The sequence below is a fragment of the Periophthalmus magnuspinnatus genome, chromosome 24 (genome assembly GCF_009829125.3).
Source record: "Periophthalmus magnuspinnatus isolate fPerMag1 chromosome 24, fPerMag1.2.pri, whole genome shotgun sequence".
Classification (NCBI taxonomy): Eukaryota; Metazoa; Chordata; class Actinopteri; order Gobiiformes; family Gobiidae; genus Periophthalmus; species Periophthalmus magnuspinnatus.
The window spans coordinates 26985869-27003609 of NC_047149.1; the positions used below are offsets into that span (position 1 = coordinate 26985869).

Genomic DNA, 17741 nt, shown 5'->3' on the forward strand with positions numbered 1-17741 from the left:
CTAAAAGTCAAGTTTGCCAACAGAAGGCGTAAAAAGGCACGATTAAAACAGATGAAACATGTCTCTGTGGCGCCCTCTTAAAAACTCAGAACACAACTTTACTGACATTTCCATTAATGCATTTTGTTAGATTTAACCTCTAAATGAATGGGGTTAAAACAATGAAAACCTAAATGTAATGAGTGTAATGAGTTTACATATGAAATAGAATGTTTTTAATATCTCTTATCAGCAGGTTTCATTTCCATTTGCCACAGCAGCAAACACGAGACGATGAATCACCCCATTAGATTTATACAGGTGAGGTTTAGAGCAGGTTTCCAAACTGGGGCACAGGGGCCAAATGTGGCAGAATTAATCATTGATAGTAACTTTTACAGCAAATGAAGTATTTCCACCACTATAACTTCAATAACATCACATTATATTGTGATACAGACCTAACATCAATGTTCCAAGCATTATTAAAACGATCACTAAATTGTTTTATTTGGATTATTTGGATAAGTAATTATAGAAACATTAACCATAAACCAGGACTAAACATCTGGAATCAGACAGTTTCACATCAAATTCTACCATAAAATTCTGACCTTTCTCCAGTTTCAGTTTAAACTATAGAGTCTAGAATGTTCAGATGTCACATGACCACAACCTGTTGATCACGTGACATCTGATGACATCACTGCTTTAGAATTCCATTCTTGTTACCATGGCAACTCCAGAGCTTTGATTCAAAACTCTTTGTGATGTCACACAGAGCTGTAGTAAGTGTCCAACACCATGTTCAGTTTATCATTTACAAGTTGCTTAACAGACAACACACATTTAGCAGAACTGTACAACAGCAGAGAATTTAAGAGACGCTCAGCAAGTTTTATTTATTAATAATAATAATAATAATACATTTTATTTATAACTCACTTTACATTCGAACAACAAATCTCAAAGTGCTACAGTAAAAAAGACATTCAAAACAGAAGACAATTAACATTAAAAAGAGAACCTCACATTTATTACTTAGACATTGAAGGATGAGATCCTTATTGCCCCAGTCCGGAGAAGAAAAAGGCACTACCAGCCGCCCCCTGGATGACTTTGTACCCATCATCTCAGGGGAGAGAATCGAAACTCTGTCCAATCGCTACTGGGAGATAGTGCGGAGCCTAAACCTGTCAGAGCAGGAGGTGGAGGACAAGACGTTGGATTTGCTGTTGCAGATAGTCACGGTCGCCTCCAGGGAAATAGTCAGGGTTTTAGTGGACTACATTTCCATTGACAAACTTCGTAGTGATAACCTTGTGTCACATGAAGCAGTGATAGCTGCACTGACCCCCGCTTTCACAGTCCTCTTCAAGTACTCAGAAGAGCCTCAGGCCGCTGAGACGGTCCTAAAGATGGTGAGCAGATGGGTGACCAACAAAGTCAACTCTGACTTATCCCACTTCAGTGTCCAGGACAACAAACCAGTGGTAAAGAAGGAGCATTTTAGAATTGGAAAAGAACGAAGAGACAGTGTGGAGCATAAACCTGTCCGCGTTGTCCCATTTGGGAACCGCACGCCCATGCATGAGGAACAGGTCGAGGACTTATCACCAGCCGAAAAGAGCTCTGAAAACCAGGATCAGCGCTGTGCCTCATGGGCCCCAAATTCTACCGTATCCCCCCTGCAGCCTAATGTGAGGCCTAACACTCCGCCCGCTAGGATAAGACCTTTTGCCCCGGAGGAGATGAAACAGATGAGTGAAGAGATCAGACAACACCAGCTCCCTGATAGAATATCACCCGAGATGAGATGCTTATCACCCCAGTCCGGAGAAGAAAAAGGCACTACCAGCTGCCCCCTGGATGACTTTGTACTCATCGTCTCAGTGGAGAGAATCAAAACTCTGTCCAATCGCTACTGGGAGATAGTGCGGAGCCTAAACCTGTCAGAGCAGGAGGTGGAGGACAAGACGTTGGATTTGCTGTTGAAGATAGCCACGGTCGCCTCCAGGGAAATAGTCAGGGTTTTAGTGAACTGCATTTCCATTGACCAACTTCGTAGTGATAACCTTGTGTCACATGAAGCAGTGATAGCTGCACTGACCCCCGCTTTCACAGTCCTCTTCAAGTACTCAGAAGAGCCTCAGGCCGCTGAGACGGTCCTAGAGATGTTGAGCAGATGGGTGACCAACAAAGTCAACTCTGACTTATCCCACTTCAGTGTCCAGGACAACAAACCAGTGGAGCATTTTAGAATGGGAAAAGAACAAAGACGGAATGGACTGGGAGTGAGAAGACCTTTCTGCGTTGTCCCATTTGAGAACCTCACGCCCATACAGGAGGAACAGGACGAGGACTTATCACCAGCCGAAAAGAGCTCTGAAAACCAGGATCAGCGCTGTGCCTCATGGGCCCCAAATTCTACCCTATCTGCACAGGAACAGGCAAGTGCCCCAACGACTAAGTTTCAGGTAGTCAGGCAGAAACTGGCTCAGTGGTGTGCACCTTTTTGTCAACGTTTTGACAAAGAGCCCACTGCTCCTGTCACCCAAGGACATTCTCAGTGTCAGTGGGAGAGACAGCATGTCTGGAGCTTGGCTTTAGAGGTGAGCCGGCGTGCCCTCCAGACCAAAAACCCGTCTATGGTACAACCAACTTCCGATAAACTGTATGAGCAGCTGATGTCACAGATGTCTGAATGGAACATTAGGGTGAAGCCCAATACTGAGGACATCAAGGACGTGGGTGACGCCGTGTACAGGGACCTGTGCTCAGAGTCCACAAAGAAATGGGTTAGTTTTAATGCCTTCCTTAAAAGGGATGACTACATAGAGACCATCAGAGACACCATCCGCAGCCATCTGGAGATGCCACAGAAGAGGAGCAGGTTCAGGTCCTTCTTTCGCTCACTGCGCCGTGTTTTCTGCAGGTCCCGTTGAGGGCCTAGTTCCTCACAGACCCTGTAGAGGCCGTAGACTGGTCCACACAGGTCAGAGGCTTTTTCTCCTGACCTAAGCTGTGGGTGGGCCTGGCTGAACACTTCTCCACAGTAATAACTCCCTGAATATTCTCCTCAGCACCGGATTTCCTTGATCTGATGAGGAGGAGAGGCTCAGGTGAGTAAATCTTTGGGGAATATGTTTAATCAGTGTAAATGGTCCCTCGGCACCAGATGATCTTCAACAGGAGACATGACGAAAATATGAATAAATGCAAAATATTTAAAAGAAACTCTTCTCACCACAGATTGTTCTATTTTGTATCTTCGGTTAAGTTTTCTTGGTCAATATTTCATTTAAAATGTCCAAATTATAACGTAATGATCCATGGGTATGTGCAGAAAAAAATTAAGTATGTTCAAAACACTTACTCCTTTCTGAAGCCAAGCAGTACCACAACTGTGCCTTAATCCACAAATCTGACAAAACTCTGAAATGTGTTCAAAGACAACAGTGTAAATAATCATGATGAGCTCAATCCACTAAAGCCACTAAAGGCTCAATGGAGACTAATGTCCAGAACAAAGTTTTTTTTCCTGCACAAAAAACATGAAAAGTTCATTTTAAAAAGTCCTCAGAGGCTTGTAGATTATTCTTTGTAAAGGACAGTTTTCAAAAGTCAAATGTAATTCACCAATATTTAAGTTTATATACCTCCTTGTTAAAATCAATTAGACATTATTTTCAGTGATATTTGTATAAGTTCCCACATACCTGATTAGCCCCAAGCTTTCATACTTATATTTATTTATTTGAAAGTCTATGAGAAATATTAATGGGAAATTTACTCCCAGAATCTCAAAGTGGACGGTCTGTGGAGCTCCACAGAAGTACTGTATTTTTAAAATTTTGTCAGTAAAGTATTAACATTGTAGTTGTTTTCAGACAATGAAATTAGCTGATGTCCCTCATTTTAATATTCACATTTTTCTGGTTTTATTGTTTTGGTTAGTAACATAAAACTGAGCATTATTATTATTATCAGACCCGAGTCTGGGACAACGTCCCGGTGAAGGACTCATTAAATCCACATCCAGAGCCCAGAAAATGGCAAAAATCAAGTAGTAAACACAACCCGACCCTACGGGGTATTAAAGAGGAGGTATTTACTTCTATGGGGTATTAAAGAGGAGGTATTTACCTCTACGGGGTATTAAAGAGGAGGTATTTACCTCTACGGGGTATTAAAGAGGAGGTATTTACTTCTATGGGGTATTAAAGAGGAGGTATTTACCTCTACGGGGTATTAAAGAGGAGCTATTTACCTCTACGGGGTATTAAAGAGGAGGTATTTACCTCTACGGGGTATTAAAGAGGAGGTATTTACTTCTATGGGGTATTAAAGAGGAGGTATTTACTTCTATGGGGTATTAAAGAGGAGGTATTTACTTCTATGGGGTATTAAAGAGGAGGTATTTACCTCTACGGGGTATTAAAGAGGAGGTATTTACTTCTCTGGGGTATTAAAGAGGAGGTATTTACTTCTATGGGGTATTAAAGAGGAGGTATTTACTTCTATGGGGTATTAACTGTAACATATTTAGATTTCCATGTTTGTTTTTATTGTTTCATAAATGTTATATTCGACCAAAACAATGTATTCACATGTTTTATAAGTTTCACTTTCGTTTTTGACGCTCTGACAGCTCTAGCTCCATTACAATCACTGTTAATGAAACTACTGCACATCACATCAGGTTTGTGAAGTCATAGTGTGATGATTTGTTTCAAGTTTTCGGATATTTATGGAATAAGTCTGTGTTTGAAATGCCCGGGGTTCAGAGCACTGGACTTTACTCTAGACTAAACAGAGACTCTGTTCTAATCCAAGTCAAGTTTGCCAACAGAAGGCGTAAAAAGGCACGATTAAAACAGATGAAACATGTCTCTGTGGCGCCCTCTTAAAAACTCAGAACACAACTTTACTGACATTTCCATTAATGCATTTTGTTAGATTTAACCTCTAAATGAATGGGGTTAAAACAATGAAAACCTAAATGTAATGAGTGTAATGAGTTTACATATGAAATAGAATGTTTTTAATATCTCTTATCAGCAGGTTTCATTTCCATTTGCCACAGCAGCAAACACGAGACGATGAATCACCCCATTAGATTTATACAGGTGAGGTTTAGAGCAGGTTTCCAAACTGGGGCACAGGGGCCAAATGTGGCAGAATTAATCATTGATAGTAACTTTTACAGCAAATGAAGTATTTCCACCACTATAACTTCAATAACATCACATTATATTGTGATACAGACCTAACATCAATGTTCCAAGCATTATTAAAACGATCACTAAATTGTTTTATTTGGATTTGGATTATTTGGATAAGTAATTATAGAAACATTAACCATAAACCAGGACTAAACATCTGGAATCAGACAGTTTCACATCAAATTCTACCATAAAATTCTGACCTTTCTCCAGTTTCAGTTTAAACTATAGAGTCTAGAATGTTCAGATGTCACATGACCACAACCTGTTGATCACGTGACATCTGATGACATCACTGCTTTAGAATTCCATTCTTGTTACCATGGCAACTCCAGAGCTTTGACTTCAAAGCTTTGATTCAAAATTCTTTGTGATGGCACACAGAGCTGTAGTAAGTGTCCAACACCATGTTCAGTTTATCATTTACAAGTTGCTTAACAGACAACACACATTTAGCAGAACTGTACAACAGCAGAGAATTTAAGAGACGCTCAGCAAGTTTTATTTATTAATAATAATAATAATACATTTTATTTATAACTCACTTTACATTCGAACAACAAATCTCAAAGTGCTACAGTAAAAAAGACATTCAAAACAGAAGACAATTAACATTAAAAAGAGAACCTCACATTTATTACATAGACATTGAAGGATTTGCCCCGGAGGAGATGAAACAGAAGAAGAGAATCAGACAACACCAGCTCACTCCAGCCGAGCCACAGCCTGAGGAGTTGCCAAGGAGCCAGACAAGACACAGGAGGGCTGATGCAGAAAGCCTGAAGGAGCTGAGGGTATCACCCAAGATGAGATGCTTATCGCCCAAGTCCGGAAAAGTAAAAGGCACTACCAGCCGCCCCCTGGATGACTTTGTACCCATCGTCTCAGTGGAGAGAATCGAAACTCTGTCCAATCGCTACTGGGAGATAGTGTGGAGCCGAAACCTGTCGAAGCAGGAGGTGGAGGACAAGATGTTTGATTTTCTGTTGAAGATGGCCACGGTCGCCTCCAGGGAAATAGTCAGGGTTTTAGTGAACTACATTTCCATTGACCAACTTCGTAGTGATAACCTTGTGTCACATGAAGCAGTGATAGCTGCACTGACCCCCGCTTTCACAGTCCTCTTCAGGAACACAGAAAAGCCTCAGGCCGCCGAGATGATCCTAGAGATGGTGAGCAGATGGGTGACCAACAAAGTCAACTCTGACTTATCCCGCTTCAGTGTCCAGGACAACAAACCAGTGGAGCATTTTAGAATGGGAAAGCAGGCTAATGTGAGGCCTGACACTGCGCCCGCTAGGATAAGACCCTTCCTGAATGTCCTACCTGGAACCGTCATGTCCATACAGGAGGAACAGGACGAGGACTTATCACCAGCCGAAAAGAGCTCTGAAAACCAGGATCAGCGCTGTGCCTCATGGGCCCCAAATTCTACCCTATCTGCACAGGAACAGGCAAGTGCCCCAACGACCGAGTTTCAGGTAGTCAGGCAGAAACTGGCTCAGTGTTGTGCACCTTGTTGCCAATGTCAGCCTAAAGAGCCATTTGAGATGGAGCAGAGCGCTTTAGAGAGCATTCTGCGCAGGCTCTGCCACAGTGCGCAAGCAGAGGAGAATCAGGGGGAGGACTCAACATCCACTGTTTCAGACCAGGACTCGAGACAAGTCTCGCCCACATCCAGCACCACATCTCCAGCTGAACAGGTGAAGGAGATCCTGGAGCAGGCAGCACTGAAGGTAACTGCTCCTGTCACCCAAAGACATTCTCAGTGTCAGTGGGAGAGTGTGCATGTCTTGGTCTTGGCTATTGAGGTGAGCCGGCGTGCCCTCCAGACCGAAAACCCGTCTGTGGTAAAACCAACTTACGATAAACTGTATCAGCAGCTGATGTCAGAGATGTCTGAATGGAACATTAGGGTGAAGCCCAATACTGAGGACGTCAAGGACGTGGTTGACGCCGTGTACAGGGACCTGTGCTCAGAGTCCACAAAGAAATGGGTTAGTTTTAATGCCTTCCTTAAAAGGGATGACTACATAGAGACCATCAGAGACACCATCCGCAGCCATCTGGAGATGCCACAGAAGAGGAGCAGGTTCAGGTCCTTCTTTCGCTCACTGCGCCGTGTTTTCTGCAGGTCCCGTTGAGGGCCTAGTTCCTCACAGACCCTGTAGAGGCCGTAGACTGGTCCACGCAGGTCAGAGGCTTTTTCTCCTGACCTAAGCTGTGGGTGGGCCTGGCTGAACACTTCTCCACAGTAATAACTCCCTGAATATTCTCCTCAGCACCGGATTTCCTTGATCTGATGAGGAGGAGAGGCTCAGGTGAGTAAATCTTTGGGGAATATGTTTAATCAGTGTAAATGGTCCCTCGGCACCAGATGATCTTCAACAGGAGACATGACGAAAATATGAATAAATGCAAAATATTTAAAAGAAACTCTTCTCACCACAGATTGTTCTATTTTGTATCTTCGGTTAAGTTTTCTTGGTCAATATTTCATTTAAAATGTCCAAATTATAACGTAATGATCCATGGGTATGTGCAGAAAAAAATTAAGTATGTTCAAAACACTTACTCCTTTCTGAAGCCAAGCAGTACCACAACTGTGCCTTAATCCACAAATCTGACAAAACTCTGAAATGTGTTCAAAGACAACAGTGTAAATAATCATGATGAGCTCAATCCACTAAAGCCACTAAAGGCTCAATGGAGACTAATGTCCAGAACAAAGTTTTTTTTCCTGCACAAAAAACATGAAAAGTTCATTTTAAAAAGTCCTCAGAGGCTTGTAGATTATTCTTTGTAAAGGACAGTTTTCAAAAGTCAAATGTAATTCACCAATATTTAAGTTTATATACCTCCTTGTTAAAATCAGACATTATTTTCAGTGATATTTGTATAAGACCATAACAAAAATACTGTCGACAATGTTTCAAAATGGATCTGCTTGTTCTGCAATTGATTTAGATTTATTTTTTTTAAACTTAGCAAAACAGATTTTATAATGATAGATCTTGTGGCCATTAGTTCCCACATAAGTCTGTCAGAAATATTAATGGGGAATTTACTACCCAGAATCTCAAAGTGGATAGTGTTTTAATTTAATTTTCAAAAAGTAAAAAAAAATTCACAGGGATTTTATTTTATGATGTGAATGCATTGATATACAAATTACATAGTTGAGACAATATATTGCTCCACAGCGCAATCGTGTTGCCATGGCAACGTCCAACATTTGTCATAGAAATACATGGGTTTTGGTTAATTGGGATGAAAAAAAATAGTTTGTCGTAGACCACTGAAATTTTGTACACATATTCCACGCATCATAATGAACAAAAAAGCCAATGAGAACATCCCTGTATTTCCAACTGTGCAGGCGTGAAAATGTTATAAATGGTCTCATTGGAGTGAATGGAGTAGTGTTACTGAGACGCTGTGCAGGGGAGGGGGCGATGTCAGCGGGAACGAAAGTCGGGATCTTTGCAGTGGCGTGTACCTCGCGGTCTCAAGGGCTGGCGAGGGCCTTTATCACTGCTTGTAGTTTTAATTATTATTAATAAAATACACGGGCAGCAGTTTTTATGCAGAATACTTTGATGTTTTTAGAGGAAATTTTGGTACGTCAAAAACTGCAGCCCTACAACATTATAATTGACCCTTCCCTGCTCTCGTCTAACCGCAGGTATCGGGATGTTTCAAATACCACGTTTGACATTTGATATCGTTGATGTCCCTGTTTGTGCCTCTGGGTCATTCAGGGTCGCACCCGTCACACCTGTCACACACACCTGTCACACACACCTGAGCCTCATCTCCATCAGACAGACAAGCGCCTGTCAGACACACACCCTACAGTCTATACAAGGAGTCACTTTAAGAGCACGTTCAAGGCGCCGTGCAACCTGTCTGCAACCCGTTGACACAGGAGACTACGGCGCCCCCCAGAGTCTAAAACATCCCCCCCGACTCTTGTATCAACTGGACTATACACTGACTTAACAAATAAACATAATTTGTACCACCGCCATCTATGGGAAACACTGCAAACACTTTCTAGCCTTATAATTATTCACCCTGATGAGTTTATATGCAGCCATGACTGTAATGCTAACCAAAATTAGCATGCTAACTGCACACTTCTCTGAAAATATCGTCCAAATATTGTTTCATATTGAGAGACATGATTCAGCGACTGGTTTTATGACTTGGCGGTTTATTTAGTGCTTAATAACTGCCCTGTGACACATCCCTTTAATACCCCTCTGTCTTACGCTAACCCTGTGATCCCTTTAATACCCCTGTGTCTAACGCTAACACCCTGAGTCAGCCCTGGCTCTGTGTAACTGACCCTTTAACACACAGGCTAAACCAACAGAGTCTATAGATGCTCTTAGCAGATAAAACATTACCTTTAATCACATTACGAAAATAAATCCCCCTTTACTACCAAAAATAAACAATGACATCATGATTTTATGTTTTAGTTTTGGTTTAGTTCTACTTTAGTCTGGTTTTAGACCTGGTTTAGTTCTGATTCAGACCTGTTTTTAGTCATATTTCAGTCCTGGTTTAGTGTTATTGTAGAGCTGTTTTCATCTGGTTTAGTCTGATTTTAGATCTTGTTTAGTCTCATTCTAGAGCTGTTTTAGACCTGGTTTATTTCTGACTTGTACCTAGGTTTGGGCTTTGTTTTAGTCCTGGTTTAGTTCTGATTCCGACCTGTTTTTAGTCATATTTCAGTCCTGGTTTAGCCTTACTCTAGAGCTGTTTTGGATCTGGATTAGTCTGGTTTTAGACCTGGTTTAGTTCTGATTCATACAGGGTTTTAGAGTGCTGTTGGATAATCCTTGTTTAGACCTGGTTTAGTCTTATTTGAACCTGGTTGAGGTCTGATTCAGATGTAGTTTCTAGACCTGTTCATGGCCTTATCTAATCTTATCCTAGATCTTGTTTAGTTTAGTTAGTTTAGTTTGTTTATTCAGACACACACAGAAAAATAAATAAAACATTGTCACAGTCACATACATAGAATTTGTTCATAGTGACTATAAGGCATAGGCTGAAGCTCATCTTATTTATGCCTAATTCCACATCTAAAGAATAATATACAGTATACAACACAGAAGAAATACATTTGTTTTTATTTTCTTACAGTTACCTCTGGATTTATATTTGTATGTATAATAATCATTAGTAGTTCTTTTTTATCATGATCATAGGTGTTATTTTTAATCATCAACATATTATTATTATTACTATTTTGTTTTCCTATTACATAATTCATATTGTGTAGTAGACAAAGTTTATACTATGTTCTTTTAATGTTCAGTTCAGTTGTCATAGTAACAGTTATACTATTGCTCTATATTTTTCTAGAATTTTTTATTTATACATTTTCTTAAATACTTTGATTGATGTGCAGCTTTTTAATTCATTGTCCAAACTATTCCATAAATGAACCCCTGTAACTGAGATGCACATAGATTTTTTTGTAGTTCTTGCCATAGTTTTTGGAGGATCCCAGTTCCCCTCAGATTATAGCGACTCTGGGTCTGAACAGCTCCTGGACACAGTGTGAAGCCTGTGGTTATGAGCCTTATACACAACTGCTGTATTAACTTCAACCAGATCGTTTGGTTTGAATGTTTTTAGTTTAATAAAGAGCGGGTTGGTGGATGCATAATATTCTGCCTGATTGACAATCCTAATCGCTTTCTTTTGAAGTAAAAATAGAGGATTGTTTAGACGTGGTTTAGTGCTGGTTTAGTCTTGGTTTTGGGTCTTTTTTCAGTAGCCAGTCAGACACAGCCCCTCCCTTGGTTTATCTGGTCCAAGACCCGGTTTAGTCCCATTCGGACCTGGTTGAGTTCTGGTTCAGCCCTGGTTCACTCTTATTCTAGAGCTGTTTTGGATCTGGTTTAGTCCTAGTTAAGTGTGGCTTTAGACTTGGTTAAAATTTGATCTATACTTAGTTTTAGAGCGCTGGTTTAGTCCTGATCCAGGCCTAGTTTCTAGACCTGTTGATCTCCTTATGTAAACTCATCCTAGATCTTGTTTTGACCTGTTTTAATCCTGCGTAGTCTTATTTTTCGATCTCTTTCTAGTCAGCAGCTCTCTAGTTAACTCTTGACACATATAGCTGAGACACAACCCCTCCCTTTCCTCCATCTCCCCTCTCCTCCTCTTCTTCCCCTTCCCCTGTGTTTATATATTCTGACAGCCGGGCCCATGTGACCAGCGTCGCCCAATCGCACGCCTGCATTGAGAGGTGACATCACTAACTAGCTTGTTCCCTCCAGCCGCACCACAGAGCAAAGCGTCATTTTGCTCCGAGTGTCGGGGGCCAAAATGGAGGTCCGTTTCTGTCCCTAATTCCCCTGGTTCTCCCCCTTTCTCCTCCCCTCTGCGCGCTGCTAGCTTGATGTCGGCATGTACTAGCACTAGCGATAACATGGTGATGGAATATAACGGCTCCAGTGGGCCGTTCCAGCCTCTGGATCTTGTGCATTTTAGAGGTGAGAGCTAATCTGCTCCTCTGCTGCTTTTTATGTTTAATTAAATAAATGTGTGGATGATTATGTAAGAAAAAATTGCTAGTTTAAATAGCTGATGAGGGTTTTTTTTTTTTTTGAGGGTTCATTTGCAATTTGTATTTTAATAGTAAGATCCAGTTCACAGTGTGTGTTTTAAAACAATTTAGCATCATTAACATTTAAATTGAATACCTAAATACAAAAAGGCAAGAACATACAGGTATAAACTACAGAGTTAGCAGGTTTTATACAGAATAACATGGATTTTTTAAAATAATTGTAGTCTTTTTGATTTGCCGATTGCTCATTTTGATTTGATTGTGTGATCTTGCAGCTAATTAAGGCTAACATTTCATAAATACATGTGTTTTTGTCACGTTAAATCCCACTGAAAGCTTTGTGACGTTAATTTCCGATTGTCGATTGTATAGATTTGGTTGTGGTTGGTTAAGCGGTGAGAGCTAACCGTCTCCTCTCTCGCTGCCTCTGCCGGGCTTGTGCCTAAATATGTTTCGTGTTTTGTTGCGTTGATTTTAACAAATAGAAAATTCAAGTGTTGTTCAGTTAAATCCCAATGAAAACCTTTGTGTTTTTGCATTTACATATTGTATTTGTGACATCCAAATGTGTCTTATTTCTGGGTAGTTATTGGGTAATTTTTAAACGCAGCATCATTACAGCCAGCCATCTGTAATTAAAGCCATACTGTGTAACTTTTTTGGCAAAAAATTAGACTTGTATAAAAGCATGTGTTTTTCATTAAGGATGTTTGAACTGCACTGGAAAACATGCGTCGTTACTATGAGCAGGCTCGCCTCTCCACAAACCTGACTCTTATTTCGCCTGGTCCTGTTTGTCTCCATGGAAATGTTGTCCCTTTGGCTATAATATCCCACAGTATGGCATTACACTGATCTGTCTCTATGGAGGATGTGGTTTTAACTTTCTGTTTCGACGGAATCATAGAGTTGACTTCGCACTTCCAGAAAGTTCCATACTATCACTTTAATGCACATTTTTGTTTCGCCAAAGCCAGTTGAAGCTACATAAAGTTAACGTTAGCATCTGCCTCTTTTCCTGCCATCTTTATCTGGTTTAAACGTTTGCGCCGATGAAGCTAACGATCTAGAAATCCGCTCGTTTTTTGCTATGCTAAGTCTCATTGTAGCTACATCTTGTTTGCGTTAGCATTGTGGTAGATGCTAATTGTTTTGTGTTAAACAGGAAGGATCTCGGCAAAGCATTGTACGGTTTAAGCTGGAAGAAAACGCAGGAAACGGAAAATTTAGTTTGTGCTGATGTCATGGGAAGTTGGCGCGTGTCTTGTTTTTGTTTTGCTGAGGAAAAAAGCTGGTGGGCGATTTACAAATGAACAGAGAGGAAGTGGCACAGACCGCTCGAGTGTTTGTAAACAGAAGGCCTGCGTTCCATTAGCGGGTACCCTTCTGTACGTTAGCGCCAATGCTTTTTCAATGGGAAAGTTAGCGTTAGCCTCCAAACATCACAAACTATGAAACGTCAAGGCTGTTTTGGTGACTCTGAACCGCTCCAACAGTTTGACAGTAAAATGTTATAAAGTGACACAAAACGCTGCATTTTTTAGTGAACTTTTGTATCTCGAGCTGAACGTTGGATATGGACTCGTATTAATCTTTGTCAAATCTATAAAAAAAAAACATATAAATGACCACCATTTTGTCTACGCTTTCTACAAATGTTCTATTAAAATGATCAAGATGGAATGTTAAAGGTCTAATGTCACAGAACTGACTCTTGTAGCTTTAATCCATGTTCTAATGTTGTTTCCTCATCAAAAACAGACCTGGAGTTGTGTTTTGTTTCATTCACATGTTTGAGTCACACTTTATTATTAGTCTGTAACATCTACAAAGATCAAAACGCTCTGTTCCACCTTGTGATGTCATGAAGTGGTAGTTTTCCTCCTTTTACCTTTAGTTCAGTCGAGATAAGTGGCAACTCCAGGACTGAAATGATCCAAATGATTCTAGAAATGAAGGTGTGTGGCGTTTAAAAACACAGCGGAGCACTTCCTGTATCACCACATGATGACATCACAAGGTGGAACAGAGTGTTTTTTTCAGTTTGAGAGAAGAACTCAGCCTTAATCTGCAGGTTTTGTGTGTTAAACATGTGAGAATGAAACAAAAAACACAACTCCAGGTCTGTTTATTCGTAGTTTCCTCATCACAAATCAGAAAACGGTGTAATCTGGGCCGTTTAAAGCGGTGGACAGTGCGGTCATGAGCGATGGATGTTATGACGTAAAGTGTTAGCTTGTTTTGCTATGAACAGGACTCAAATTACATATTTATGACAGTTTTATGTTTGATTTTATGGTGTAAGCTGAGATAAGGCTCTAGGTGACATATTTGTGACTTCTGCTAACATGCTAACTACCCCAAATCATTTCCCTAACTTTTTTCAAATCTGTCACTGGACAAAAGTTTTAAAGTGAAGACGTTTGACCAGAACTGAAGCGGATTGGACGACACCGCTTTGTATCCGTCTGAAGGGAGGAGCTAACACACCCGTTTGTTTACAGTTTGTGTTTGTTGGCTAGGTCGAGGCGTGTTACTATGGATCATACCTGGACGACTGAGGGATTACACAGACGCCTAACCCATTTTCCTAACCCTAATCTCAACCGTAACCCGTTTCGCGACTTAAAAATAACCCTGTTCCTAAACGTCAACACTTCGTCTGACCAATCACATGACACCGTCCCTCCCTACCCTACATTCTAGCATAAACGTGTCATTTTTTTCCACCAAAACACCCCGCTTAGCCGTCTGGTCCCTACACGCTAACGTTAACCAAACCTGCTGTTCTACACCTCGCCCTAACCTAAACCATAACCTGTTTCCTAACTTAAAAATGACCCCTTTTCTAAACGTCAACGCTCCGACTGACCAGCAGCAGAACGTCCCTCCCGACCCTACATTCTAGCATTAACGTGCAATTTTTCCCCCGACACAGTCCTGCTAAACCCGGTTAGCTAACCTCTCCCTGCGCGCTAAAAAACGTAACCAAAGCAACTGTTCCAAACCTTAACCTTAACCTGATTGTGAAAAATGCATTGTCAAGTTTTTGTTATAGCGATAAAACTATTCAAATCAGAGTGTGATGTTTTGAATAGAGAAAGGTCTTTACAAAAACCTTCAACTCTGAAAGAAATCATTTTCCTGACACATGAATAGAGTCACAGCTGCAGCGCTGATCGGTCGGTTCTTACTCACTTGGTCCGTTTATTTATATACTGTTTTTTTACAGCTGTTTTCAACTATATTGTACCTTTAGATTGGACCTTTTTTAGTCCTGTTGTCGACTTGTTTCAGGGCTTTAGTGCGTCTGTTTTAGACCTAGTACAGATATAAACACGTAGAAACACATTTTTAAGTTCGATATATCGCTCACATAAACATAACATATTGAAACCAAACCATAAAACACAATTACACACAAAAAAAGTATTTAAACGTACAATATTATGACATATTGTTGAGCTGTACCATAAGACTGTTTGTATAAATGCGCAGAGCTAACGTGCTAGCTGCCGACGCGTTACAAACAGGAAGTGATCGTGGGGCTCGTCGACTCTTGCTCCAATTCACTTTCTATTGAAAAACTTGGTCTTAAATGTTCGTATTAACCCGCGCTACACGATCCTGTGGTTTTTATTTTGCTATTTCGTTTGTAAAATCAAGATATAAACATTAATAACAGACAAATTCAGCGTCTTCTTTCCTCGAGGTCGCTCTGCAGAAAAAAAATAACCTCAAATTTTCCCGCTGCCACAAAGAAAAAGTCCCGAGCATCAGCACTGACCCCCAAAAATGTTTATTCCATTTATAATATATTGAGCAGAGTCGATGTGGTCGTCATGGAAACAGGCCTAGACACAAAACTGATCAGTATGTTTTTGTTTTTTTTTTCCTCATATTGATTTTGAATTTTAATGCTCTCATTTATAAAACAACCAAAAAAAATGCACTGACTCACAGTTTGGCGGTGCGATTCCAGCTCTCACACATGAACGCTATTGTTGTGTCCTCGGGCAAGACACTTACGCTTGATTTTAAAGATGGAAAAGCGCCGTATAAAAATCTGAACGTTGACTATTTCGTCGCTTCTTCTCTGGTTTAGCGCTGACCCTCTCATGAAGTGTTTCTGATGCATCTGAGCGCGCCATTAAACATTGACCTGTGCCGCTAATGCTGGCTGTTAGCTGCGCGCGCGGGGGGGCTAGCTTGCGTCCATAGCGGCTCCTTCCTGCGTGCTCGCCGGGCTCTTCAGATGTTAAAGGTCATGTCCTCCCTTCTCACAGCGAGGCCTGGTTTGTGAAGTCTGCACTTTCTCTTAATATTTTAAACCAGCTCAGAAACTCTAGTGTTTGTTTTGTAACTGGAGCCGAGGACGTGCGGCTCTGGATCCGATCGGAGGAGACGGCGGTGGACGCAAACACGCCGCTATTACATGTACGTTAAACTATAGGCAGGCTCATTTAGGGGAAAAAAATCTACCTGGAGTTGTGTTTTGTTTCAATCACACATGTTTGAGTCACACTTTATTATTAGTCTGTTACATCTACAAAGATCAAAATCCGACGTTCCACCTTGTGATGTCATCAAGTGGTAGTTTTATGTTAACAGCTCCTTTTACCTTTAGTTCAGTTGAGATAAGACGGAACTCCAGGACTGAAATGATCCAAATGATTCTATAAATGAAGGTGTGTGGAGTTTAAAAACACAGCGGAGCACTTCCTGTATCACCACATGATGACATCACAAGGTGGAACAGAGTGTTTTCAGTTTGAGAGAAGAACTCAGCCTAAATCTGTTTTCTGATCTCTGTTCTGATGTTTCTTCATCACAAACTGGAGTTTAACACACAAACTCTGCAGATTTAGGCTGAGTTCTTCTCTCAAACTGAAAACACTCTGTTCCACCTTGTGATGTCATCATGTGGTGATACAGGAAGTGCTCCACTGTGTTTTTAAACTCCACACACCTTCATTTATAGAATCATTTGGATCATTTCAGTCCTGGAGTTGCCACTTATCTTGACTAAACTAAAGGTAAAAGGAGCTGTTCACTTTGAAAACTACCACTTGATGACATCACAAGGTGGAACGTCGCATTTTGATCGATCGTTGAAGACAAACGTCCACCAGGAGAAGCTGCTCTTTCATTAAACAGAAATAAGATAAACTTTTAAAATAAGCGTCTTTGGGCAGAGAAGAGTTTAATCACGTTCTCGCCGTTTGCCTGGAGCTGGTAAAATGTCCTCACTTCTTTTTTTTAATCACCGACGAGACAGATTCCACGTGTTAATTCAGATCAGATACGGGACGATATCGAAGCTGACAGATTTGACACGAGACTGAGATCTGACCTGACAAAACAAAACAAAAATCACATCTGAACATGTTTGTACAGATCTGATTTAAATATGTCTGGATCTACGTGACAACTTGTACAGACCCACATCGATATTATATTGAAAATTACATCTGAGTGCCTATAAACACAAGACATTTTCAAAAATAGTCCTCAACATGGCGTCCGTAATGAGGAAAAAATGTCACGTGACTGAACCCCAGCGCTAAGTAAAGCTAAAACTACATAAACTCATTATAGTTTGACTCCAGATCACTGTCGTCTGCTTCGGTAATAATAAAAGTGTCAAACTACGCTCCCTTTGTTTTTGTTTTTTTTCTATATTTTTCATTAAACTGCTCTGAGTCTGTCCTAAAGCTTTTGTCTTTTAAATCGTCTCTAACGCGTCTCTCTGCCTGGACACGGTCGAGATCAGCTGACGCGTTCGGAGGCGTCTGATTTCCGTCCCGTTAGCGTTAGCGGCGGTTAGCGTGTGAGCAGCAGCATCCCTCTCCGTCTCTGCCTTTCGGTCCAAAGTCCGACCTCGGGGCAGCGGTCGCCATGGAAACACCGGGGCGTTAATGGCCGGACGACGCAGCTGCACA

At 41.0% G+C, this 17741-nt stretch overlaps 1 protein-coding gene across 3 annotated transcripts in view; it reads left to right on the plus strand.

The window, feature by feature from the left end:
• The window catches only part of ppp2r5cb (protein phosphatase 2, regulatory subunit B', gamma b), a 47223-nt gene that overhangs the window by 13599 nt on the left and 15883 nt on the right, over positions 1-17741 (plus strand). The window contains exon 1 of one of the 3 annotated variants that reach the window (XM_033990840.1): positions 11519-11722. The exons of the other annotated variants lie outside the window; for them this stretch is intronic. Within the exon in view, the coding sequence (XP_033846731.1) occupies positions 11629-11722 (94 nt within the window). The 5' untranslated portion in view covers positions 11519-11628. Of the gene's footprint in view, positions 1-11518; positions 11723-17741 lie in introns of those variants that run through there. 3 annotated transcript variants of the gene reach the window in all.